The following is an 18,679-nucleotide window of genomic DNA, read 5'->3' as shown; positions in this document are numbered from 1 at the left end:
CCATTAACTTAGCTACATCCTGGTTACTTCTCGCAAGTTTGAAACTACACAATGAATCTGGAGTAAAGACTCACCCCTCCAAAAAACAAACATCTTCTCGCCTCCAGAAAGAAACAGCAACATACAAATAAGAGGAGACCATCGTGGAGTTCATTTCCTCCTGGTCCTTACCGTCATCCTCCTTGCTGTGTGTGTTCTGTGGACTGTGGCGCATCCTCTCTCCTCGGCTCGGCGGGCTCAAGTCAGACGCTGCTCCCAGATCAGCTGCTAGCCATGTGGGCTCGCTCATCTCTGCCTCCTCCTCACTGCTCAGTGAACTGTCATCCTGACCAGAAGAGACAAACAGGAACATTAGGTTCAATTCAATTCAATTTTATTTAGTGTCATATTATAATAAAAGGACACTGTCATAGTCAGAGTGTGGTATTAGACTAGGACTGCACAAGAAATCAAAATGGCAACGTGATGACACTATTGGTCGGGAAGGCGTTTGAAGCTGTAACCATATGAGCGTAAAAGTGTTCGGCCTGCCAAGCTATGTCAACAAGGAGAAGCTAGGATAACACACACACACACACACACACACACACACACACACACACAATGCTGTTGTGTTACACATCACAGCGTGCTATCTAAAATCACATTTTCGGCAGCATTATACAAGTTTAGTTCCATGTAGTTTGTGAACAGCGTTAGTGGTTGACTTTTATATTATTATAAAATGATAAGGTCATAAAACAACATTATCTTTCTGAACAAAATATGTAAGTGTCACCAACGTGCAAAAAAATCCAGCAGAAAAATTCTCAGAGGGCCTAAGAAAATCTGTCATCCCTGCAGCTCTCTATAAAAGGGGCGAGAGACAGACAGAGAGAGAGAGAGAGAGAGAGAGAGAGAGAGAGAGAGAGAGAGAGAGAGAGAGAGAGAGAGAGAGAGGGGATATGTTGCGATTGTGTAGATGATGATGGAGGAAGTAAAAATACAATTGAAAATAAAGATGTTTCTTCGCTGGCAGAGTTGTCGAAAATGATACAGCATTATCAACTACTAAAAATAAAGAAAATTAAGACAACATGAGAGGAAATAAGAATTCAGAAAAGGAGGAAAAACCTAACATCAACAGGACTCTCTTTCCTAATAGAAGATACCTTCTGTAAATCCACCTAAAGTCAGATTAGCCATTTTTAATCTCTCTATTCTCCAATTTGTCAGAGTCAGCATCCATGGCAGCATCCATGAAAGCTGCTCCGCCAGTTTAACCCAAACATCAGAGGAAACAAGAAACACAAGTCGGAGAAACGGCAGGTGGGCAAATCAAACACAACACGCTGCTTAGTGTGCGGCACCTGTGGGCCTCGCTGCTAGCAGGAACATCACAGTGAGATGTTTTCCCTCTTAACTCAGAGCAGTCTTCCTCCCTCCTCACACACTTTTTCATCTGTACAAAAAGTGCAACACTCTCTTCAGGAAACACTCTTTCTTTTGCCAGTCGTGAGCTACAAAAAGTTGAGCATTAAAGCATTCATGAACTAGATCTAACCACTGTTACATGAGCAAGTGACAGAGTATTCTCTCTATGAAAAATTGGTATACAGGTGGGTTTAACTCTATAAAGCTGAAGTCAATTTTAGAGGTAATGAAACACAATGGAAAGACCAGGCGGCAACCTCCTGTTCTAAAAAGTGAGGCTAATGCAAACTTGCATTCTTTCTAACGACCATCAGGGGGAGACTCGGATTTCCATGAGGAAATGACCTTACTTTTCACTTGATTTATCACTTCAGTAAACACTGTCAACAGTGTTTATGTGTCAATAGTTTATTTCAAGTCTTAATCAATACATGATGTTCATTTTGTAAATGATGGTTCCAATTAGACTGAAATAGACACAAAAGCAGTATTTTCTTAGAGCATGGCGACCTTGTGACTGACTGAATTCTACTAAGTGCTGTCTGGGTGTTGCCCATGTTTTTGTCTTCCACTTTAAAGGTATTACATGTGGGCACGCTGCTGGTTGTCGTTTGTAAACACCATTCAAAATTTGCCCGTCCTCTCTGGCTCGACGAACGAGACCGGTATTCATCATTTTCTCATTGTTTCAGGAAGTTTCATCTAAAGTTCATATACCTCCACATCTCCTCACAAACCAGCAGGAAGACCCCCAATTTTGAATGCATGCAGCCCATGGGATGCTTCATGCACATGCTTGCACATGACAACTATGATATGGTTATTGTTAGAGAAAGATCATGATTACAACCAATGAACTATGGCTGATTTCACTGGTTCTTTATTTTCATTTCATGCACACAAATTGCCCAAGTGGGTTTACAAGCCACCAAAGATACAGCAGCAGTGGTCAACCTTTCATTCCACTTCAATACGACGGCTTATTTTACTGCTCGGTCTTAAACCAAATCCCTCGCAAGGTTGGCAAAGTTTTTTAAAGTCACTCAGGGAAATTAAATGAATATAAATTGAAGTCTGAAAAAACACATCCCGTACGTATTGGGTGTGATTGGGGTTAGGCAACCACAAAAAAAGGAAAGACTAACTCCAGTGTCCTGCAGGAAAGGCAGACATGCTACGCTACGATCCGAACTCCACACAAAACACAACTGGATGTAAAACAGACACAATACTTGCATAATTCCTGGGATACTTGACCGTCAGAACCAACCACTCACATGTATCTCTGTCCTTACTCTTACTACCCTTTTGTCAAGCGTTCTGTCTTCTTAGATGACATAAAAAAACGGACGTTCCATAACTTTTTTAAATGTTACTTTGACGAGACAAAAGCTCTGATGGATGGCCCTGAGCATGCCTAAAAATGTTTATAAAACATACCTTCCATAACCCCCTCACTTCTAATGATCAACTGGCACACACCAACCAACTACCCAAAGATCTGCATGTTATCTGCACTGTGGCTGGAAGGTGGGGTAGCAACAAACACACACACACACACACACACACACACACACACACACACACACACAGCTCTATAGCTGCATCTAAGGAGACCTGCACTCTCAGTAATGAGGCCCTGAGTGCTACAACCGCCTTTTATTACACATAGACATGTACACATAGAAAAACAATGCAAAGATAAATGAATGAGCAAAGACCTTGATGACACTGGAGCTAAGACGGAAGCAGTAAAGCGCTCTTGACTGCTCTTTTGTTGCTCTCTGAAAACTCACAGACACACGCCGTTACAGACGGGAGGACCGTCAGCCTTATTTCACAAACATATCATACTTTACTCTAAGCAGGAAACGTGTACATGTGACTGAATTTACTAAAATAGTTGATTTTACCCATATACTTTTTAATACCTAATACAATATACTTGCAGACATTAGGACATGTAATCAGGGATTTACATTTTAGACAATACAACTTACAATTTACAGAGTGATCCCTCTTCATTAATTGCACTGATAAAGATATTAGCAACAACAGCATCTCTACGAATGTAGCCCTGGGGATTGTGGGAGCAGAATTTGGATGGGAGGTGTTCAGGGACAGGTCAGGTCATTAGGTTCGTGGGGAGGTTCGTGGGGAGATAAAGCCTAATCTTTGCCCTTGAACTTAGCTTTAAAATAAGAAGCTTGTTTTTTAACAAGTAAGCACCAGTGTTACATTCCAAAAATGCTGATGTGTAAAGATACAAATGGCTAAGTTGCTGACACAGACAATTCTTATATATACAGTATATATATATATATATATATATATATATATATATATATATATATATATATTCTTACCCTCCTGATCGGGAAAAGTATCCAGTTGTTAGATATCAGAGATATTATCTTACAGTATTTAGTAACGCCTTTGGCAATTTGCTGTTTAGTATGCATTTTCTTGCTGTGTTATTTGCTCAACTTGAAAAAGTATATATTTTCTATTTATATTATGGAACAGACTTCCTATTGAGAGAGACATAGGATATAAATATCTGGCCTCTAGATAGATGGTAAAGTCCTCATATACTGTAGATAGTTTGTGTGCTGACTCAAAAGATTGTACAGAAATGAAGCCATCTTCTTTATGTTTTGTTGGAAAAGGTCTATTGAGGCGGTTTAAATGTCAGTCTTGGATTAGAGTGATGTGATTTATAGGCATGCTCCTCTTCAGCTCCTCAACTCAGTCAGACTCAGTCTATCACTCTGCCTCCAGATTCATTACCGGTGATGTCTAAGGTACTCATCATTGGATTTTATATGATAGGGCTGGGTGGTCTTCTCTCCAGAGACGTAATGCTCACTGGTATCTTATTATCTACAAAGCCATTACTGGAAAATGACCATTACCTTTCAGGATTGCGTCGTCACTCAAACGGGTTTCATCAAACATGAACAGCACAAATTCTTGCTCAGTGATCCAGGAGCTGAGTCTGAATTTGGATGATCTGCTTATAATTTAAGTACACCTGGAAGAAATACAGCGTGTACTTACAATCAATTCACCTATTGACTGTTTAGAAATTTGATCTTAAATCTCACAACTCTTATTTGCACTTGTATTTTTTTTATTTATTTTTTTATTTCGATCATGTTTACAGTGTACCAACCAATGCAACACCATTTACATCAGGTTGACCGAAAAAAGGTTTAGGCTGAAGCTAATTAGCTTATACATGACTGTGTGTCATAACTGTGACACTTTACACTCAGTTATTACTTTACGCTTATATATTATAAGTAACATTGTTTTGTCATTAAAATGATAAGTATTATCAAGTGTATCATTTTAAATAATTAGTCTATGAATAATAAATTGTATCATAGCATATAAGAGATGATAAAAATACATTCTGATTACAGAATTTTAGTACACTTAACAGTTTGTTGTTGCTCACTTTTCACGCTTCAACATTTGAAATCATTTGTTAATGAAATGTTTCGTGTGTGTGTGTGTGTGGACTACCAAATGACTTGTAAATCTCTGTGTATCAACATTACATAGATGGAAGATAACCTATTATCAACCATTCAACAGAGTATTACCTACCAAAATAGTGTAGATACTTTCCAATATTTAACATTGTTAACAACGTTTGAACTATCTAAATGTTTATATGCTGTTAAATTTACATACAAATCAGTAAACATTAATTTTGTTTACTTATTTATTTATGATGATAACTTTTTCTGTTATCCAGTGTTAGTTGACATTTGAATCTGTCAAATATAAAATAAAAATTCTCATTTTTTTCTTCCTTTAAATGTTTAATATAGTGTTATAATGGTATTACCCCTTCTCTGTTTGTATATCACCTTGTTCTTGATTTGTTTTCCTTTCCTTTGTTTTTTTACTTGACTCTACATCATTGTAAATGAAGGCCACCCCACCATGATTTCTATAAACAAAGGTTAAATGTATGAATGTTTCTGTAGACATCAAACATATCCCTCCATGTGCAGTGGAAGGAGACAGAATCATTCACAGCTGTTTCAAACTGGATATCAATCACTGATCAGGCAAAATGACCCCATCTTGGAATATTTTTATAATAAACAATAGTTTTCTATAAATCAACAGAAAAATCTTCAGCCATGCTCTTGCTACACTGCGCAATCAAAACATATAAATAAACTACTGCAGGAGATTCCACGGCTTCTATTTAAAGACAAAAAGACAGTTGTATACATCCACATTTTGCTGCAGCTGTAGTGAGTCTATGTGGCAGCACTGACCCATATCTGTCCATTAAAGAGGGTTCTCAGAGGAGGAGTTTCCCTGGACTCGTCACACTGGATTAGCTTCCTCACTGCAGTGAGGCAGTACGACGCTACACACACACACAATAATAAATGGAAGCATGGATGGAGTCTGGGAACAGCCAAGTTATCCAGAGAGCTGTGTCATTTACTTAGAAAGGCTTCAGTTCCTGTAGAACATCAGTGTGTCACCCAGCTAGCCATGCGTCATCACATTATAATGTGTTTAAAAATGGCAGATTGTGTTTCCAATCTCTTCTGTTTTTCCCCCATATAAAAATGTCCATTCTGTGTTCATTATTATGTGTTCCAGAATACAAACACACATCTGACACCAGTATGAATCCACATGAAGACATTCAAGAAGACAACACTGTGTCTACAAGGGTTACTTTTTGAATTTCAATCCTAATGAAACCGCAAAATTTGCATCTTTTCTTGCAACTTCATCCTGACAATTATTTTCTCAATAAATCGTTAGGTCTTTAAAACCAACATCACTCCACCACATCACCTGACTTCCTCCTCATGTCACAATTAGAGGTGGCCGCCAAACAATAAATATGACTGTGGGTCATTATAAGCTGCTTGTACTCGTTTTTACGGGGAGGACAAAACATAATAAAATCATTTAAAAAGCTGACCAAGGCTCCATTACATTGGTTCCACAAACAGTCCACGATGAATATTCAGTTTACAAAGATATTTACAGATTCACATTTTAGAATCTGAATCCAATAAATGGTTGCCATGTTGCTTGAAATCACCTAAAACCATGAATCGATAATCAACATACTCGCCAATAAATTAGGAGTTATCGACCAGTTGCTGCAGCTCTAGATTGCTTCAGACGCATCCCAGTCACATCAGTCTGAAGTAGCCGGGCCCATCACCACGGTGCTGTGTCAGCACAAAAGAAAGGCCCAGCTCCACACATTATCATTCTGGCTTATTTGTATTTCTTTAAACCAATCACAATGGAGCGCAGTGCTAAGCCCAGGATGCAGCGGCAGCCCCGGCAAAATAGATATAGTGCATAAAGTGGAAGGGGAGGAGAATGCCAGCTGAAATGGCAGTCTACATGTTGTGAGTCAGTCTACTGTACATTACACATTAATCACCTTCCAAGTCAGCTATTTATGTTATAGTGCCAATATCACTGTTACTCCAAAAGGGTAGGATTCATAATCTTTTAAGTTACTTTACTTTACTCGTGCTTCATTCCTGTGCTGTTGATTAAAGCTTGTGAAAGCTGACTGACATACATGTGCCTCAGGGTCCAAATGTATTTAACACATCCATGTGGAGCGGATCAATAATAAAACGCTGCGTCTGTGTATGGCTTCTCATCATTAACACCAAATAGGAATCATCAGGAAAATGTCACCTCGAAGGGCAAATAAATGATCAGTGTTGGGAGAACCAACGCTGCTGGTTCTAATGTGTCATAGAATTCTTCAATTGAGTCTTCAATAGTGATTGGACACCGATATTAGCAAAATCTCCAACAGTTCCCAGTTAGACTCTAACTGGGAACGGGCTGATACTTCCTCACAGCTAAATGGAATTCCAGGATGAAGAAAGGGGAAAACCCAAAGTTTCCAGGGCTCACATTCCACGCCCGTTACAGAAAGTTTGTGAGCTGAGTCCGTGAATGGCTCGGCATGTTAATCAGCTCGGAGACTATTCTGAGGCGGTTAATTCACCACAGCCGAGCACATGAATCAGCTCTGACAAATGATCAAATGAGACCTTATTTTAATCCACTCGTAATTCCTTTTCAATTACTATCATCACCAGTGCACATTACCTAATTTTCATTCAACATATAATCTCGATGCTATAATCACGGGTTGGCTCGCATCTCATTGCCGTGGTGCTGGAGGACTGTAGTAGATTCATATTAGACCCATGGACGCTATCTAATGGTAAATCTGTCTGACTTCACTTTTCATAAAGTCTCGTGGAAAACGAGCGCTGATTAAGTCATGAGGAGGCTCATCGTCTTTGGTGCCGTGAAACAGGAAGTGAACACTCCTTTACTCGGCTCTTTTGCTGAGGGCAGAATCTAGCAGCTTATGTCTTTGAACATAGAGGCATGTGTAATTGATTGTAATATAACAATTATCAATACCCAGGAAAATGTGCCAAAATGAATAACTCTGATCTATTTAGTGTCTCTAGTTTTCATATTTGGAACTACGACGGCACTTGGAGAACGCACACCTCTTATAGGTTGTACAATAACTGTAGGTCATAGTGAAGCGTACATATACAATACAGATATTACATCACCAATATCCATCTTTCTCTCACACAAAACACAAGCATGTGCATGAGGGTGAGTCTATAACCAATGTCAAAGTAAAACCTCCTTCTCGTAATGAATGGTTGCCTCTCAGTCTTCACTCAAACGTCCGAAGTCACGGTTTCGTTGCAAGACGATAAGAAAACAACTATTTAAGTTGCTTGTTTTCAGCTCAAGCTGCTCCATAAACACTTTATATAATATATATAACGACACCACAGCAAGTCTGTGGTTTATATACATAGGTTCATTCAGGCTCTGTAATAATGTGAGGTTCTATTGCAGAGCGGAGCACCACAGACTGCTCAGAAAAAAGGGGGAATAACGCCTACACATTACACCATGCCACACTTTAGTCAGGGACATGTCGATCCTGCTTGGATCGACGTCAGGTTGGAATATTTAACAGAGGGACAAAACACACCCATGTTTATACAGAACGCACACCAATCAGGAAACAAGCTCCATAGCAGGTGTGGTTCCTCAAAAACAAATATGAAAACATGTTATTTTCAACATGTCATGTTCATCATCACATGTCTGTCTCCATTTCTGATTCAGGAGAATCTCAGTGCTGATTTTGCACCGCCGCCTGAATTAGCGTCTTTGCATTGACTCTGTAAGCAATAGTGCCGTGCCAAAAAATGTGCTTTGTGTTTGGCGTCAACGTACCTTTACTCCATCCTCTTATTGGATATCAGTTAAATATCTGCTCTCAGGAGGCAAACTTTCCCCTCCTCTCTCTTTCTTTCTCCCCAGTCAGCAAAAGTGTTTTTAGTGTGTGTGTGTGTGTGTGTGTGTGTGTGTGTGTGTGTGTGTGTGTGTGTGTGTGTGTGTGTGTGTGTGTGGTTTATTAATAGTCTCAGTAATGAGCTGTCCTAATCTGCATACAGATGAACAGCAGCGTTCCTGCCTCATAGATTAACACATCGTTCAAAGCGATCAGACCAACTCAATAACACACTTTGGTTTCTCTGCATTTGTCCGGATCTTAGGAGGATCAATGACGGGACAGACTGGATACAAACGCCTTTATGTATGCAGAGGCCGACCCCTCAAACAACGTGATGCAGAGAACGGTGTCGGGATCAGTGGCTTAGAAGGTCCTATTCAATTTACTTGGATAATGATCTTTAACCTGCAGTAACTCACGTTCATGTTCACTTGTTTTTCAGTGAAAACTAATTTAGAAAACATTGTCATTTCATCACCTTTTACGTTAATATGGTGGACTTGATGTCCACATCTAGCAGTTATGATGCCACATGCCTCATTCTTCCATGATTCATATGGAAGGTGTGTTTGTGTCCAACTGAGTGAGTGTGTTCATCCTGCTGTTAGATGTTAGATGCTGAAGGTCTCACGTATAAGATATTCAAGCTGTCCTAATGTTTTAGTAAATCAATTTCCGTTCAGGAAACTCAACACGAAGGAGTTCTGCTTTTCCTTCCCCCAGCTGTGGGGGCCACGCCACACAGACTCACAGCGATGATGATGATGACAACGATGACTGCCATGAAGATTATGAGAGGTGCAAAGCCGTGAAGTGTCCCCAGGATGAATAATTAACAGCCATTTTTCCCTGCTGTCTATTTTTACCAGAGTGGAGGTGAGAGGAGCAGCGAATGTTTCAACTTTCTTCAGAAGAACAAAGGAGGTGGCTTGTAGATCAGAAACTGAGAAGGCAAGAGAAGGAGGTTGGGTTTTAGTGATAAACTCCTACAAATGTGGTGTTTCTACCTCGAGCCAGGAGGCCAGATGATAAATGGGAACAAGTGAGGAGCTGCAAGGAAGGTGGAGGGAAAAGGAGGAGATGCTCAGGACAGTCAAGACGAGGCAGGAGGTGAAAAGCTGCAAATGTGAACTTTGGAAAGCTTTTTGAGCTGCAGGAGAAACAAGTGGAACATGAAGACAAAGATGAAACATTTCAGCTGATGAAAAGGCTGCAGATAGAAGGGGTAGAGCTGAAGATGAAAACAAGAGATTGGATGGTTGGAAATAAGAAACACTGAAGAGGGGGAGGAGAAAGAGCAGAAAGTGGAGGAATAAATGAAGTCGATATATGAACCGTAGTGTGAATCATTCAGTCTGAAGTTACGAGCTTTTCTCCTACACAGTCTCCGTCATGTCCGCCGTCATCATCCGCCATGACTCATGACTTTTAAACTCTGACTTCTGCGTATTGAAACATATTTCACACTACAACAAAAAGCTTCTCTTCATTCTGTTTCGTGTGTTTTTCTACGTCGGCGGTCTCTAACCTCCTTATGTGCAATGTACCTTCACAGCCCCGTCACATGAGCTCTATATCAACTCCACATATCCAACAAGATATCCTGAAGCTGCACCATTTAAACGCTCGTTTGATCAAGTTTCCATTCATTCTTCTACTATATGAAGTTGCAGCAGCCATTCAGCTTTAGGGGAATGTGGCTTTGTTTGCTTGCTAGCTTTTGTTTAGGTGCTACAGCTGAATGGGGAGTGTCTTGTACAGTTATCATGGCATGCATGTTCATGTTGGACATGTCTGTGTATAGAAGAGTATCGATTGTCTTTTGTGTTTCCAGAACAGCCGGATCTGGTCCAATGCCACCGCTAAGCTAATCAGGTTAGCCACCGGACAGACGGAAGGAAACGTCTCTCTCTCTCTCTGCGTTCATCTCCTCTTTTCCACTCTTCCTTCTCTCATACATCACCTCCTCTTCAATCTCGTCCTTCCCTCCAATTCTTCTCTCCAAACTCATATTCTTTTCTGCTCTGCTCCCCTGTCACCTCGTCCCCTTGCTAATTCATCCTCGCTCCGATGTCATCAACGCATCATGGGCGTAGACGACGGGAGAAGAGAGTACTGCAGACATGACACCTTGTTTTCAGACATTGCAGGTGAGCGACCACCGCCCGCTGATTTCCTGGAACAAGTAAGACGCTCTCCCACGCCTTCACCTCCTGCATCCCCACCGAAGGAGCCACCGGAGGGCCATGAAGCCTCTTTGCCGCACAAATTACACACTGAGAGATGATGTTTATTAGAGAAGCTCAGAGCAGCAGAGAATCACTGTAAAGTAGCAAATCAGCCAACCGTGATTATGGGTATGAGGGGAAAGCCAATAGTGGAACCAAGGTACTGAGCTGATCATTAAATACAGTACAGGCTCTTTTTTATTTGTTGCTTAATTTAACATAATACTCTGGGGTAAGATAAAGGTGCCTTCATTCATTTTTTTGAAATACTTTATGATTCATTGTTGTCAAAGAACTGATTTATTCAAATTAAAATGAGAGTAGCAGCAAATTTTAGAAAATGGAAACAGGAAATGTCTTTTTTGCTTAACAAATATCTAAAGCAGAAGTGGACTGCATGCTGATACTGAGAATGCTGTTATTTGGATTCATGTTGAAGTGTTTATTAATTAATTTATTCTCAGGCTGTTAGACATGTAAGTGTAACAGCAGAAATCTATCATTCCCCAAATGGAACATGAACAATCAACACTGTGACAATCACAGAGTTTTAGTTTGTTTTTGTTGTTTTTAAATGGCAGAGCAGCTTGGACTACCTCCATTTTCAAAGATAACACTCATGAATAATTCTTTCACACTCATTTCCCTCCCGTGTATTCCTCATGTAAGACTACAGATGGACATCACGTATGTTTTGGTGCCACTCTAATATTCAAACTCTCAACCTGATTGTAGTGTGTCCTCCTCAGTGCAGCAGTGTAAAACGAATATCATTAAGAAAATCAATTAAGGTGGACATTTTCTCTCCACGTGATGGAGTTGGGGGGTTGGTGGTTCTTACTCTGCTCTGCCTCTTTGTTCTCTTTGTTTTACAGGCAGTGGTGGTGCAGAGCTGGACCCTGAAACCTCCCGTTAGCTGTCAAATTGGCATATTACCCACCTCCCCCCACCCATCACTCTCCCACACCACCCCACCTCCTCATTTATCTCCCTTTATTTCTGCCTCCCTTCCCCCTCGTCCTCCCCCTCTCCCTCCCCCCATGCGTTTACCCTGCCAAGTCCATCCCAATCTTCTGGTGCCCTCTCCTCACTCCACCATCAGCCTGCCACTCCCTCCTCTCAACTCCTCCCCCAACAACGCCTTCTCCCAACTCCCCCATGCCAGCTCCCTCGCTACCACTCTTAGATGTTTTCATTCTACACCCAACACAAGTAAGAACCCCAGCCCCCTACCTCTCTCCATCTTTCTTTGACTCTTGGTCTCGCAATCATGTTTGTTGGTTTCCAAGGAAACTGATCCTGGTTGGATGTTCTTATAATGATGTCGATTCAACGGAATTCTGATTCCTTTAAATAGATGGAGAAAAAATACTGGGACTATTGGTCACCAGCATCAGCATCACAGTCTTCACCATTATCACAATCACAATACATGTCTAACCAGAGTGATTCCAACTGTGAGGTGCTGTGATTGGCCAGTGTGTGTGTGTGTGTGTGTGTGTGTGCGTGCGTGCAAGTTAAAACTCTCTATAAAACTGTTCTGACTTGTGAATGTAATTACATATTAACAATACAGAAACATATATAAAATAAAATGTATATTTCATTTTGTACATTCATTTGGATGTGGGTGGGTTTGAAGAAATGTACCTTATTTTATGTATCTCAAATATCTACTTTCTCCGTTATAAGATTTATGGAGTTTGTGTCGTCCAAATATCCATAGTCATAGTGATTTAAATAACCATTTATCTAGTCAGTGCTTCAAACATGGACCCTTTAAGAGCCCAGAGATAACAACATGGCCCTGGACAGAAAACCGATTTCATGCACATACAGCACAGAGCTTGAATGCTGCTGTGACGTGACAATTGTAGAGAACATCCAGTGTCACAGGGACAACTGTAATCATTGTCAACATGGCATGAACCACTGTAATCAGCATCATGTTACCATCAACCAACTAGGGCCAGGCGTCATTTAATGAAAACAGATCATGATGAAATCATAGCTCAACATGTCATGATACACAATTACGTCATCGTAGTTGATAATAACAAGCAAAAATAAACTCAAATTCCTTAGAAAACATTTAGGTTCTTAATTAATTGAGAAAATATAATAAGAATTTAACTCACAAAAGTGTGTGTGGGGGCTAAGACACGCCCCGTCGCGTTTATCTTTGCCTCATTTTTTGTAACTAAATACGATACGACTACTGCATAACAATAACAGCACAGCATTTTTCTGTTTTTTGACAATAAACAGGTACATTAAAACCAGTCAGTGTTAGTGACTGATTATCTGGCGATAGCCATGTTCTTTCCTACACTGTGTGGATGAAGCATGTAGTTCAATATTACTCATGCTGACTAGTTGCTAGCCATTCTGAAAATTCTGCCTCTTTATTTTTTGTAATTTTTCACCGCTGGTATGGAAAATAGTATTGAGTATTGAGTATTTTCCTGGTTATTGGTATCGAGTTTGAAAGTCTACTATCGGAACACACCCCTAGCCACCGTCACTTTATGTTGGTTCATGCCACTGTGGTAAACCGGGGGTGTGTGGCTTGCTAGATACAGTGATGGTGTTTGGGTCTCCAACATATCAGGGACTTCCAAACCTAAAAAGGAGCAAAAGTGCTTATTTCAGCGATGGTTGCTGAAAAAATGTTGGTATCTAAATGGAGGTAAGCTCCTTCTCGTCTCTGGCATTTCTAGACCAAGTGATGCAAATAAATCAAAATGATCCATCCATTAAACTCGCACCAGTAACGTGAGGCAAAAATATGCTTCACATTTGGTTGTAACGATCAGAAAAGCAAAGAAACCAGTGAAGCTACGACTAAACAAGCTCATCCATCCATGTTATTTTAAGGATGCATGGACGTATACAGTTGACATGGTTGGGTGACAGATTTAGACATTTTTCATGTTATTTATCCCTATAATATTATTATTAGGCCATTCAGGGCAATATTGAAAGTCAATGAGCAGATGCATGCAAGTCGTCATGGTAAACGTTTACCGTGACAACGCCACAGATCAGCACTGTATCTCCAGCTGTGAGGCCATGAAAATGCCTGAGAGCGTGCCACAACGTACAAAGGCTAAATGGGCTGCACTGAGCTGCAACATACAACCGGTGACATGTTTAAAGCAGACATCAATCTGACCTACACGTTACATCACTGCAAGAAAATGTAAGACGCTAACTGTCAGTCAGCACACATGACAAGCCGTTTAGCATTCAGTCCAACAACAACGTCTCATTTGTGATTGCATCCATCTCTCACAGAGATTGATGAAGGCTGGAGGGAAGAGGAGAGGATCATTTCTGAATGGAGAGAGAGAGGTGAAGATATTGATAAGAGGCAGGCGGCCCGGGGACACACACACACACACACACACACACACGCTGCAAGGATTAACAGGGTGCAGGCCGAGAAGCTCCACTGCAGAATATTGATCGCTGAGACAACCAGCCATGAGGAGGAGGTGTGTGTCTGTGAAAGAGTGGGGGGTATCACCACTCGAACACACACATACACAATAATAATTGATGCTGCCCCATCGGCAGCATACAGACAAAGGCAATGAACTGGACTGGCTGACTGACAGATACGGACAGTCTGGACAAAATTGGGAAAAATCAGAAGAAAGAAAACCTGTGCAGACGGGCAGCTATAAAGACTGTCTGTCAGCGTCAGCAGGCTGTGGTCCTGTCCGTGTGTCAGGTTATAAAAAGCCTTGTACAGTATGCAGCGCAGAGGAGACGGCCGGCCACAATCAATAAGCTGCCACTGACCTTCATTGAACAGAGACACAGAGAGGGAGAGCGTTCACAAGGATAACCATGACAAGTCACGTGACTGGAGGAGTTTTATAAACACGGATGGTTCCGTCTCGTTGCTCCACTTCCTGTTTTGACCAATCTACATCCTTGTGTCTCTGTGTCTCCACCATAGAAATAGAACAGGAATAGAAAGGACATTGAACCCAACGAAAGAAAATGCCAATGGTGTTAGTTGTTATAATGGCAACATATAGTTGCAGCTCGCCGGGAAGAGGGCAGGCATCCGGAGATGGATGGCCAGCTTGTTCGCTAGCTAGCTTGTCCTTGTGGGGTGTGGGAAGGCCGGAGGACTGTTTGAGCTAGCGCTGCTCTGCCGCTCGGCTCATTTTCTGCAACCATTGTAGCACGTAAGCACGATATAATTAGGGAACTAGCTAACTAGCCAACTGTTTAAGAGTTAGCTTGCTAATTCCACCATGCTTTAATGCTACACTTGCTACATAAAATGAGCCAAACAAAGTCATCATTCATCTGGCGATAGCGATGTTTCCTTTGCTGTGAAAGAGAGCATTATGGTTTAAGCATCATTCTATGGTTTCCATCCTCCAACAGAACTGATGCTGACTGTGTGTTATCCTATATGCTCACACACGGCTATTCAGCTCAATAGCTTTATTTAACCACAAGAAGGGTTGTGTGCCATCTCTCTGAATTCAGAAGCACTTTTATAGTTGGACCTCTGGGTTCAGTTCAACTCTTTGAATGGCGATCCATAAAATCTGAGTTCTTTGATTTGATCTGCATCTCCAGTGTCAACTGCTGAGGAGCTGTATCACCGTCATTCACCCAGAGATCACTCTGGTGAAATTATATTAATTTACTTGACGCTTAATGAAAAATGATAAAAGATTAAACCTCACTTCTATAGTGACTCCATCGCTCTCATGACATCATTTCTAAAGAAAAACATGTAAAAAGCCGGTGTACACGACCTGCTCAGCATCAAACAGCAGACAGACACAGTTAGAGACTAGCTGGTGAACATAGTGGAGCATTTAGCTGCTAAAGAGACAGATATTTCCCCCAGGAGTTGGTGGAGACCGGAAGAGACTGGAATTACATTCATCAGTTGGACACAAACACAAAGACAAATGAATGTGGAAATAAGTAACTGCTGGCTTACAATCCCATTGTTCGTTTGTTTTGGCAGCAGTTAATCCGAGCAGCATGTCACAATAAAATGAAAATGTGAGTCCCTTTATTCAAGACACCAACAAACTAACTAACAACAACACCAAAACACAGAAGTGTATGGTATCAAGACAAGGATGTTGGAGAGAAAAGGAAAACAAATGAATGAAAACCACAGTCTGCACTAATGCCAAACTAGTTCTTCATATTCATCTCAATTTGTTTTTACCAAACTGAAGCAAAGCTCTCTCAAAAGACTCTGAAGACTGAAGTGATTTCAGTCAAAGGACTGTACGAGCCTTAATCAAATCACTGATTAAATTCAACAAAGTTAAACTATAGGTTACACTTTGAATCAGATTAAAGTCGAGACAATAAAAAAAAAGAAAACGGTTCAGATAATCCAATCATTTTAGTGCAATAAATAATAAATGTTTCTTTGTAAATTAAATCCAAAGCCACAGAACATCTTATCTGTCCGTACTACAAGGAAGCACAGGCCAGAAAAATAACCACAGACAGCAGGGCACCGCTACCGTCACACACACACTCAGCATAAACAGTCTACCTCTTCTTCTTGTGGTTTACAATCATCTCAATACGTTCAGCCTACTGAGTGTGTGTACGTGCTGAGCAGCCAGGAAAAACGACCAAGAGGAAAGAAAGCAGGCCCATAAATGTCATGGCTCATGTGTTTAATCCTATAACAGAGAGAGAAGGAGAGACAGATCCTTGTTGCACCATAATTAACACATGCAGGGTTTTTTAACAAAAGGAAAAGCTGCTAAAATAGGCGATAACCTCTTGTCCTATTGCTAGCAGACAGTATGTATGTCAACGGCAATCTGAGAAGCCATCGGCTATCAGTCCGATGATGGATACACCTCTGGGGACAAGGAGCTTCATTTCTGGGGTTTCAGTGACATTATTTCTCCTTGTTTACAGTCCGATTAGCAACTTGTGGAATTGTGGTTGAAAGACGCCATGTATGACCGCATTGTTTCACAAGTAGCAGTTATAGTTTTGCCTTCTCTGTGAAAATATGCACGTCAAAGACAACAGTTTCAAAAGTACATTGACCTGTGAATTATTGTGTAAAGGCCAATTCTGTGAATTATTGTTTAATTTCGACCAAAACTGAGTTGGTCACGATACTCACGGAAAGTTAAAGCCAATTGTTTTCTGAAGCCAGTGAGAAAGCAAAAGGTCTCTTAAAAGTTTCTTTTAACACAGCTTTAAAACAACTCCCTTATGAATAGTTCACAAAAAACAACGCACACAATGTTCTCCATCATAGTGTTGGAAAGAAAGTTGCAAGAAAATGTAGATCAAATAGTTTTTGTTTTTGTTTCCTAGCATTTTTGTGAATCATTTTTATATGTTATGTGGAAATGTATACTCTTTTTTCTCAAACAAACCTGATTCTTTCACTCACCATTAAAAAAATATATAGTCTCAGTACAAAAAAAGAAAAGATAAAGATATGATTTCCTGTTAATGCCTGTTAAGTACAGTGATCATCAGAACAACTGTTTTTAATAAAAGAGTGTACGTGATTTGATATACAGAGATGCTGATAAAAAGTCCCAGACCTGACGACATGGAGTTATAAATATCTCTTTGTCCTTCCCTTCCTCTTTCTGCTTATTAGCATGAAATCAAATATCCACTTGACTCAACCAAAATCAAATTTTACAGGTCAAAGAGTTCATCAGGATGTCAGATTGTGTGGTGGAGGAGTCTTGTACGATGTTCCACTGTCAGCCACTGAGATCAGGTTCTCTGCTGCTTAAAGAAAATACCATCCATCCATTCACTACGGCGTCTGGAACATCGGAGGATTACACAGCTCCCTAAAAGGCACGTTTGCAGCAGTTGGGAGTTGACGTAGTATCCAAGTAAGTATTAAAAGTGAAAGTATTGATTATGCAGTAACCTTTTCTGTGTGATGCTGTATCACAGTGCCCATGTGCAAACCCGACAGGGAATATGAACGTCTTCCTGCAAGACATCTGAGAGCTCAGTTATTCATCTCATAGCCTGTGGGTCTACGTGTGTCTAGGAGAGGAAGTGTCTTCAGCATGTGTGTGTGTGTGTGTGTGTGTGTGTGTGTGTGTGTGTGTGTGTGTGTATAGCTGTAGGCTACAAACATGCCAATCTCTCCACAGAGCTCATTTGGTCAGATCCTGCATGCTTTCTGAGTGAACTCTAGTTTTTAAAGATCTGATGGCTTCACGGGTGCAGCTCCCTCCATCGTCCAGCAGCACAAAGACGCACGCTAACAAACCCACACACTCTCTCCCAGGTAGGTTGGGGTTCTGATACGTCGCTGTCCAACACAGCATTGCAAGTCAATAGCCCGTCTGCAGGTGGGCGTGTTTCATGGCATCAACAACGACATGGAGGAGCGTGCTGGCTGCAGAGTGGGAGAAAAACTAGACATCTCGCCAAAAGATGCTGCTGATCATTTGCAGGCAACAGTTAGGTGATGGCGAGGAAAAGTACAACAGATCTGGCTTGTGAACGCTGTAGTTATTGAGGCCAAATACGGCCTCATTTTGCTTATGACAATCTGCCAAAACGGGAGAATTGCCAACAGAAGACAAAGCCAACATTATGCTGGAACATTTCAAACGGCTATTGTTTATAGAAACAAAATTGGGCATTTTATATTCCAAATGAATCA

General features: G+C 40.8%; 1 protein-coding gene across 2 annotated transcripts in view; it reads right to left on the bottom strand.

Annotated features, from left to right (window-relative positions):
• LOC311017715 (nucleolar protein 4-like) overlaps positions 1–18,679 on the bottom strand; it is a 133,108-nt gene that overhangs the window by 56,564 nt on the left and 57,865 nt on the right. For both annotated transcript variants that reach the window (XM_084016252.1, XM_084016251.1), the window contains exon 5: positions 172–325. In XM_084016252.1, coding sequence (XP_083872378.1) covers positions 172–325 — 154 coding nt within the window. The remainder of the gene's footprint in view (positions 1–171; positions 326–18,679) is intronic.

The sequence above is a fragment of the Eutrigla gurnardus genome (assembly GCF_963514095.1).
Source record: "Eutrigla gurnardus genome assembly, chromosome: 8".
Taxonomy (NCBI): Eukaryota; Metazoa; Chordata; class Actinopteri; order Perciformes; family Triglidae; genus Eutrigla; species Eutrigla gurnardus.
Note: the sequence above shows the minus strand (reverse complement) of the source record. Positions and strands in the feature narration are given on the sequence as shown.